General features: G+C 34.4%; 2 protein-coding genes across 2 annotated transcripts; both read right to left on the bottom strand.

Moving 5' to 3' along the window:
• Positions 1 to 531: 531 nt before the first annotated feature.
• LOC118264815 (ecdysone oxidase) lies at positions 532 to 3,935 on the bottom strand. Its single transcript, XM_035577469.2, has 4 exons — positions 3,812 to 3,935; positions 3,231 to 3,355; positions 2,694 to 2,827; positions 532 to 2,497 (listed from the first exon to the last, which is right to left on the bottom strand). The coding sequence occupies exons 1-4, from the start codon at positions 3,817 to 3,819 to the stop codon at positions 923 to 925; spliced, it is 1,842 nt and encodes a 613-aa protein (XP_035433362.2). The 5' UTR covers positions 3,820 to 3,935; the 3' UTR covers positions 532 to 922.
• Positions 3,936 to 6,862: 2,927 nt separating this feature from the next.
• Positions 6,863 to 9,905, bottom strand: LOC118264388 (ecdysone oxidase-like). The gene is made up of 4 exons (XM_050704780.1): positions 9,706 to 9,905; positions 9,191 to 9,318; positions 8,508 to 8,641; positions 6,863 to 8,440 (listed from the first exon to the last, which is right to left on the bottom strand). The coding sequence occupies exons 1-4, from the start codon at positions 9,711 to 9,713 to the stop codon at positions 6,866 to 6,868; spliced, it is 1,845 nt and encodes a 614-aa protein (XP_050560737.1). The 5' UTR covers positions 9,714 to 9,905; the 3' UTR covers positions 6,863 to 6,865.
• Between the last annotated feature and the right edge of the window lie 215 nt (positions 9,906 to 10,120).

Here is a 10,120-nt window from a genome sequence, read left to right as displayed (position 1 = left end):
TCAAATACAAAAACATAGACATGAGTGTGTAATAACCACTAAATCTTAATTAACTTTGGCATAATACCGTAGTGTTTTAAAGATACGTTTTTTTTGGCGTAAACTACTATGAATATAAACTACTAATTACTCAAAACAAAAAAATTGCTTGAACTAAAGACTAGAGACATTTTATATTTTTATAGAACACAAAAATTATTTTGCTATTACATAAAACTTTTGTTTTATACTTCGGCACTCTTTCACCATAATTTTTATATATCAACGACGATTTTCGGGGTGCCAACTAGGTCTTTAGTTGTGCCAAATCTCGATAAATGTGTTTCCGATAATCTGAACTATCTAGGGCGTCTTCCACACAATAGCCGGAGAAATTTGAAAGATGGGTTAGCTTATAATGTAGAATTTATTTAATACATGCTGCTATTATAGGCTTTCACGTATTTCATTTGTGTTTTCATATAAAATAATCCTAAATGTTTTATTAAGTCTCCCTGACTAACCGTCAGGAAGTTTAAATAAAAATATAAATTAAACATAATCATTTTATTTAGCACTAAACAAACAAGAAACCATAATAACAAAATGATAGATACACGATTAAAATATAAATATCAAAGTGCTATTTTAACTGTTTGCAATCTAACTCACGTTATAGATTAGAGATAAACAACTTTCAAAAAGCAAAAATTGTACTTACATTGTTAAATAATGTTTACAATGCAAAGGAGTTTAATCTACACACTGAAACAATAAAAGCGGCTCCTTAGATAATGCCCAATGATAACCAGTTATGAAATAAGTAACTATTTATTTTTTATTTAAGAAACGTTGTCTCACATTAGGATTTTCTCCTGTGTCGTGGGTGCGTTTACAATACAATTTCACATGAGGCTAGGCATATAGTAGTGTTGAATACGTTTTAAAGCTTTCTATAATCTTCCAAAATCAGTTCTGCACCTCTTTCTCCCACCACTCCAGTTGGTCCGTTAGTATTTCCACTTATTTGTGTTGGCATTACACTTGCATCTATCACACGAAGGTTTCGGACTCCATGGACTTTCAATCGACTATTTACTACTGATGTCTTTGGATCTGGTCCCATCTGACATGTTCCTACAGGATGATATACAGTGAATACCATCTCCAAACAAATACACTTCCAATAATCTATACTGTCTAATTCGTAAACATCACACGGTGGCCATTCCATTCTTGGTAAAAAGGCATTTATTTCTCTAAATTCTGTAGTATTCACTAACTTAGTCAGCATTTGAATTCCAATTGCTGCTAATTCTAAATCTTCATCATCACCGAAGTAGTTAGCATCTATTATTGGATAGTCATGTGGATTTGTTGAATTCAAATAAATACTGCCTCTTGATTTAGGATGGAGAACATGGAATGGGAACATGTATGCTGTATGTTTTTTGTTAAGTTCAAGCAATGGTTCTACTACGTGGTCTTTGTATTTGAACCATGAACGTAACATTTCTTCTAATATTTCACTATTTTTCCATATCATTCCAACGTGACTTTGAAACTGGGGATAAGTGATATCTGAGTCCGCAGAGTAAAATGCTAAGGCATCGATGACATAATTGTGTGATAGATACCCCGTGCGGTTGTAAAGATAACGGATGGCATCAAATTGTTGTTCAGCTACAGTTTGTTCTCCAGTTTCATCACAAAATACTATAACAGGAATAAAAAGATGATCTTGTAAATTTTGTCCTACCATTGGAGAATCAACTACGACTGGTATTTTTTTAGAACGAAGATGCTTTTTTGGTCCAATTCCAGACAACATTAAAAGCTGTGGAGAGTTTACAGCACCTGCGCTTACAATAACTTCATTTTTAGCATAAAATTTAAATATTTTTGAGTCACGTTCTACCTCAACTCCACGAACAGTTTTAGAACCTTGTTTAAATATCAATTTGGTAACGAAGCTATTCTTAATAATTTTTAAATTTTTTCTATCAAGTATTGGGCCTAAATAAGCCTTACTAAAGCTCTGTCTTTGCCCAGAAGTTGCTGTACCCCTCATGCGACCAGATCCTAATGTGTTTGCGACATTGTAATCTGGCACATTCTTGATGCCTATCTCATTCCAAGCAGATAAGACTCTCTGTCTAATATGTGGGTATGTATAGTTGAATGAGTTTATGATTAATGGTCCATCGTGCCCATAATGTGCGCTGATATCAGGATTCTTCAACATTTCCATATCTTGGAAACTTTCTTGTTTCCTAAAACACCGACGGACTTCTTCGACACTCCATTCTGGATTACCGAGGTCAAACCAGTTTTGATAGTCTTGGTCATTTCCTTGTACGTAGATCATGGCGTTTATGCTGCTACTTCCACCCATCATTTTCCCGCGTGCCCAGTCTATATTTCCACCTATAGTAGCACCATCTGTCCTTCCATTTGGCAGTGTCTTATAGTCCCAATCGTATCTTGAATGATATAGTGTCGTGGATAGAGTTGGGATCTAAAACATGTTGCATAATAAAGTATAAAATATTTTCATAGTTTTTTACTTTTTTATTGATAAGGATCTAATTAAAGATGAGATATTGAAACTTGAAGACAAGTTTTATTTTATGTTTTTTTCTATTTATAAATCGTATAATAGTAAGGTTTTCCTTTAGAGTCATATTTCCAAATGCAAAGACATTTCTACTTACATCAGATTCTGCTGGAGCATCATCACCTGCCTCGATCAGTAAAACCTTCCATTCTGGTACAGCGCTCAATCTGTTCGCCAACACACTGCCAGCAGTTCCAGCGCCAACAATAATGAAGTCGAAACTTTCTCCGTCTGTGACAAAAGAGGTATCAATAAAAATATTATATTAACTAAAAATCACCGTTTACCCACGTGAATTAATGGAGAAAAGCTACTACTAGTTTCCAGTTACAGAGGGATTCTCTATCATGAGCAACGTGCGCAGACGCGGCGATGTCGCGCATCCTACCGCAGCGCAGCAATCCGTGATTTTACTTAATTTAATAGGTAAGTCTCACGATAGTGATTACAAGAATATTATGCTAATGACTTTAAAATTTTAACATTCAAATAAAACCACTTTATTTGTCGTTAATTTAATGTAGTACAATGTGAAACACTAGATAAGTCTTTACTGCGTTGTCGGCTTTTGATCAAAGGTCTAAATACTTTAAAGTTGATACGACAAAGATAATTATAATATTATTCTATTTACTTGTTACATCAGCATCTGGAATTGACAGCGTAATTCCACATTGCAACGCAGCCACAAACTGGATAGCCGAAGCAAAGATGTTTGGAGCTACACCAGTCGTTGCATTCACACATGATGAAGTGAAACTAAAAAAACAAAAAATATTCAATAAATAAGCTGGTAAACGAGCATATGGATCACCTGATGGTATACTATAGGCGCCGCCTATCGACACCCGAAACATCAAAGACGGTACAAGTGCGTTGCTGGCCTCTTGGGAATTTGAAGATTGCAGGGAATTCGGGGATAAAGGAGATTGAGGAGAAGGGCCATTGGTCCTCCGGTAACCTCGCTCACACGACGATACAATTATCTGTAAGGCCGTGGTATTACTCCGGTCAAGCCGGCCCGTTTGTGCCGAAGCATGCTTCTTTCCAGAAATATGGCAAGCCCACTTTCATTTGTAATAAGATTAAATACTCATCTAATATTCGAAAGATAAAGGGTTTCTATTCAAGTATAAAGAAAGAAAATTAAAGAAAGAGTTGCAACCAGCGTACCTTTTTTAAGTAAGTCCATGATAAATCAAAATTGTCACTTACCATTCCATCCTTATCTTTAAGAGTGGTGGACGAAATGAAAATTGGTTTCAGATGAGTATAGAATTTCCTTATGATGAAACCCTATACATTGCCACCATTAAACTAAGATTAAAAGATGTATGAGGAGACTTGCCTTTTATATCATAAAGTTTGTTGAAAGAAACTAAAAATACCCCTAAATATTATCATAACCAAACATATCTTAATTAAAATTTATTTTATATTTAATTAGGTGTCATCTTTTCTTACTGAATTTCTTTAGGCTATCTATGCAAATTTTTATATTCAGAGTACCGTATCGGAAGTTTGCGATTTCCGGGTTTCGTTGTACCGTTGTAGTTTTAACCAATATTATCAGCCATAAGGTGTCCATGGCGTCTATCCTTATCATGATGGCCATCCCTATCATCTAATGTCTTGCATTACAATTGCCAGTAGGTGGTCTCCATTATCTTTCCGAAAAATTTGACCTTTTGTCTTTTTGGTTTTCCGCGGCCTCCACCACTTGTCTTCCGTTGATCAAAGTGATTAATATGTGCTTCGGTATCTTTTCTTTTAAATGTTGCTCCACACTACGATTTTCTCCTGTGTCGTGGATACGTTAACAAACATACTTGTACAAGTTCACATACACATGATACCCAGACCCGGAACAATAATTTGTGGTTCACAGAAAGAGTTGTTCCGTATGGAAATCGAAACCGCGATACGTTGCACGGCAGCCAGTTGCCTAGCCACCGCGCCATGCGTGCAGCGTGCAGTCAGTGCTTCTTCCATCTTCTTATTTTCAATTTAAGAGCTATAAAAATCAAACGTTATTTGATTCCGTACAAATTTTCTGTGAAAACCTAGTTATTAACCCCCGACGCAAAAAGAGGGGTGTTATAAGTTTGACGTGTCTGTCTGTCTGTCGGTCTGTCTGTGGCATCATAATTCCCGAACGGATGCAGTGATTTCAGTTTAGTTTTTCGTATGAAAGGGGACTTATGTGCGAGTGTTCTTAGACATGTTTGATGAAAATCGGTTGAGCCGTTTTAAAGTTATGGGCGGTGAAAGTGGGGAGATTAGCCGAAGGTCTGCAAATATACTGGGATGGGGTCTCAAATTAAACCGCACTGAAAGAAGATATTGAAAGATATTATTTTTTCGTATTAACAAAAATAAAAAATAAATAAAAAAAATAAAAGATAAATAAAAATTAAATAAAATTTAATAACAAAAATATAAAATGTTTAATTTAACGTTTTATTATAAACAAAAAATCTTGCACCAATGTAATCTTTAGCCTACTTATAGAAACAAAAACTAGTAATTAATAAGTAAAAAAAAAGCGAACGAGCTTGACCTTTGATGTAATCTTTACCTTAACAAGAATCGAAATTATACTAAGTATATGTAATATACTAAGCCAAACTTAACCTAACCTACCTATAAAAAGTATAAAATAAAAAATTAAATTAAAAATTTAAAAAACTCCCGACATAAAAACTTAGTTTCCCTTTAAAAAGTAAAAAAATATAAAAGAAACTTAATCTTAAAGTACCTAAGAATGTACTAATAATTCTAAGAAAAAAAAATACGTCTCGTTGGGGGACCGCATTCATACGGACTGTACACCGCCGCCCGCGCCGCTATATTTCTATTTTCTGCGTTATAGTTAAGTACTTAAACAGCAATTTACTTTAATGTTAACACCAAGCATGTGATACTAATGATCAAATCGTAGATAAGTAAGAAATAATTAGGAGCGGTCCCCCAACGCGACGTATTTTTTTTTAGAATTATTAGTACATTCTTAGGTACTTTAAGATTAAGTTTCTTTTATTATTTTTTACTTTTTAAAGGGAAGCTAAGTTTTTATGTCGGGGGTTTTTTTTAATTTTTATACAGGGTTTAAACGAAACGCTCCCAAACGCCGCAAACAGGTGAAGAAAACTATACTAGTATTATTTTCAAAAACAATTAAGGAAATCAATGTTTATTTTGTGTAATAAGGCTGATGTTTAAAAATATTAGATGATTAAAACAAAAAAAAAAATTTTGCTTTTTGGGAGCATTCTGTTTCCACCTTGTAGACTGCGACAACAATGAGTAGTTACTAGTTACGTGTACCTAATTTTTACTTAAAGATAAAACAAAAAACCAATTTAACTATGCACGTGGAAATGCAAATTGAGTTTACTCTTTTTTATTCATGTTTGAACAAATGCAACGGAAACGGAATGACCCAGCAGTTTTTTAATTTGTACCACTATCAGTAGGTAGTGGCTTATCACGTGCGCCTTCTGATGGTAAGCAATTTCTAGGTGTATTTCGTTATAATTCTACATCTGCTTAACTTTTACATAGGTAGCAAACAACTCATCTACTTTTTTTTTTGAGGAATGAAAATCAACAATTGAATTTTCCCGCAGTCAAAGTCAAATCATTTATTCCAATTAAACCATATACTTAGGTACTTTTGAAACGTCAACAAAGAAAGAAATAAACCATAGTCTGTCAGTGTGTCCGTCAGTAAAGCTAGGTGCTCGTTCCAAAGTATACCTTCAAATAGAGAAGAAAACAAGAAACGAGTTGATTGGACTTGGGTCTGACAAAAGGGAGTGTCCAACTCTAACTGACTAAAACCAACTCCTACTTTATTCTGAAGCCGCGGTTGTCTCAGTTGTGGTAGCCCTAGCATAACTCACCTGGCTGAGTGTATTGTCCACCCGTCCGTATCATAATCTACTGACGGATCTTTAAGATCATGGATGCTGAAAATGACTCTAGCCGTTTACCCAAACTAAAATAATATTATTTCTATAAAATAAAAGAGTTTAAATTAAAGAAGTTTAAATTATTTAATTTTATTATTACACAGAACACATATATATGTTTAGATGAATACATTACATTTAGTACAGCCAAAAACGAAAAGGACGAATGGCACTATGGACAAGTGCACAAAATACAAAACATACGCTTTATTGCTTACTTTATAATTATAAAAAATAACTAAACAAGTTTTACAAACGAAGTACATTTAGTATCAAACCAATGAGAAGAAATGAATCACAATTTGTTGTAGTCTTCCAGTATTAACTCTGCTCCTCTTTCTCCAATCATTCCAGTTGGACCGTTAGTGTTACCACTGGTCAGTGTTGGCATGATGCTGGCATCTATCACACGAAGGTTTCGGACTCCATGGACTTTCAATCGACTATTTACTACTGCTGTGTTTGGATCTGGTCCCATCTGACATGTTCCAACTGGATGATATATAGTAACTACCATTTCCATACAAACACACTTCCAGTAATCTCTACTGTCTAATTCATAATCATCACATGGTGGCCATTCCATTCTTCCCAAAAAGGCATTTATTGCTCTAAATTCTGTAGTATTTACTATCTTAGTGAGCATTTTAATTCCAGTTACCGTTAATTCTAAATCTTTAGGGTCACCGAAATAGTTCGCATTGATAATTGGATGAACTCGGGGGTCTTTTGATTGCAAATCAATACTCCCTCTTGATGCAGGATGTAATGTGTGAAAAGCATGCATGTAAACAGCATGTTTTTTGTTGAGTTCAATTAATGGATTTTTTACGTTATCTTTGTAATTAAACCATGAATCTAAAATTTCTGCCATATAGGGACTATTTTGCCATATTATTGCAACATGACTTTGAAACTCAGGATAAGTAGCATCTGGGTCATCAGAGTAAAATGCTAAAGCGTCGATAGCAACATTGTGTGATAGATACCCTGTGCGGTTATAAATATAGCGAATGGCATCAAATTGTTGTTCAGCTACAGTTTGTTCTCCAGTTTCATCACAAAATATTAAAACAGGAATAAAAAGATGATCTTGTAAATTTTGTCCTACCATTGGAGAATCAACTACGACTGGTATTTCTTTAGAACGAAGGTGCTCCTTTGGTCCAATTCCAGACAACATTAAAAGCTGTGGAGAGTTTATAGCACCTGCGCTTACAATAACTTCATTTGTAGCATAAAATTTAAATATTTTTGAATCATGATCCACCTCAACTCCGTGAATAGTTTTAGAACCGTGTTTAAATATCAATTTGGTCACTAAGCTATTCTTCATAATTTTTAGATTTTTTCTATCAAGTATTGGGTTTAAATAAGCCTTATTAAAACTCTGTCTTTCTCCAGTAGCTGCTGTACACCTCATACGACCAGATCCCAATACGTTTGCGACATTATAATCTGGCACATTCTTTATACCTATCTTGTTCCAAGCTGATAAAATTTTCTTTCTAAGATTTGGATATGTGAAATTGAATGAGTTTATAGGCAAGGGGCCGTCGTACCCATAATGTTTACTGGTATAAGGATTTTTCAACATGTCCATATCTTGTAAACTTTCTTGTTTCCTAAAGCACCGACGAACTTCTTCGACACTCCATTCTGGGTTACCGAGGTCATACCAGTTTTGATAGTCTTGGTCATTTCCTTGTACGTAGATCATTGCATTAATATTGCTACAACCGCCTACCATTTTAGCACGAGGCCAATATACAGAACCGTTTACGTTAGCTCCGTTTGTTCTTGAATTAGGAGCTGTCAAGTAGTTCCAATCGTATCTTGTATGATATAGCGTTGTGTGAAGGCCTGGAATCTAAAACATTTTTGGTTAATATTTTCTGTCTTCACTGACTTTATGATGTTGAAATATTTTTACTTACATCAGCTTCTACTGGAGCGTCATCACCTGCCTCGATCAGTAAAACATTCCATTCTGGTACAGCACTCAATCTGTTCGCCAACACACTGCCAGCAGTTCCAGCTCCCACGATTATGAAATGAAATGTTTCTCCATCTGGTAGACAATGGAATTGGCGTTTATAAATTGCTGGCTGGGGCCGTAAATTATTTGACTAACTAAACATATAATCTATATCCATACCTAGAATACAACTGTGTAAGTTTAAATTCTATATATTTAAAGGGTGTTACTAGATAAATCAAAACTCATTTGATTAAAAAAATATGTCTGTCTGTCTGAATGTTTAATTATACATACTTTAATATCCGGGGCATAATCTTTATGTTTATCCCGAATAAACACTAAAAACAAACTTAATTGTTATTCTAGACACGATAACTGTACCAAACACAAATAATGTAAGTGTCGACTATGCTGTAACTGTAAGACCGATGGTCGAAATTACTTTGAGCCGTTATTGTAAATGCGAAAGATTGTAAGATTGTGTGTTTGTGTGTATGTTTGTTACTCAATCACGTCAAAAGCGCTATAAATTTATAACAAGGGTAAGTAATAACACATAGGCGCATTTTGGCATATTTTCGCATTTATGTTTTAATCATATTTTTAAACCAGACTAATTATAAAAAATATTCTATTAACCTGTTATATTGGCATCTGGCGTTGGCCCTTCTGTGATGCCACATTGTAATGTAGCTAAAAACTGGAATGCTGTAGTGAAGATGAATGGGGCTACTCCAGTCGTTGGAGAAATACACGATGCATTGTAACTGAAAAATAAGCCATTTTATTATTATTATATGGATTAACGTGATAATAAGAGAACGATTGCATGATTCAGCCTATACTGTAGTATTTCAGTGGTCAAAGTCAAAGCATTTATTTCAATTAATCCCAAATTAGGCACTTTTGAAACGTCAAATTGAATTGTCCGTCAGTCTGTATGTCAGTGAAGCTAGGTGATTCGATTTTAGGTTCAATCACGAATTTCACGTGCGCTTTTCTTCAAGAATCAATTTGACATTTATTTCAAGCTGCACTAGTAATGGTTGTAGGCACCAAGCCAAATATTACTTTCTTAAATTCTTCCAATGATTTTGAAAATAATGTTACTCAAGTTTTTTAGTATTGTAAATTAAAAGTAAAATATGACTTACCAATCCATCCTGACTGTTAAAAGGTCTATCAGTTTGTAACTGTTTCCGATATAGTCAAAGTATGAAAAGAAACCTTTACATTGTAATAGTTCATCGACTTACTCGTATTACGCGTATAAGGAAACAGTTCTTTTTATATTGCTGTAACTTCTATTGTAGAAAAAAAAAACGCAATAAATACAAAATAACATGAATCAAGTTATTTTTTTCATATTCAATTAAGTATTATTGTAACATTTTTTTTTACTTGTTACGCTTAATCGTGAATTGAAATAGTCTAGCTTTATAAACTAGATTTAAACCTACGGATTTGGTTACAAGAAGTAACTCTTGCTAACTTCTTGCTTCAAGCCAGAGCCTCGACTATCCATTAAGTCTTTCACGGCTCCGGGCGTTATTAACATCGGTGGTGTGA

The sequence above is a fragment of the Spodoptera frugiperda genome, chromosome 26 (genome assembly GCF_023101765.2).
Source record: "Spodoptera frugiperda isolate SF20-4 chromosome 26, AGI-APGP_CSIRO_Sfru_2.0, whole genome shotgun sequence".
Lineage (NCBI taxonomy): Eukaryota > Metazoa > Arthropoda > Insecta > Lepidoptera > Noctuidae > Spodoptera > Spodoptera frugiperda.
The sequence above is the reverse complement of the archived record's forward strand: the minus strand, read 5'-3'. Positions and strand labels throughout refer to the sequence as shown.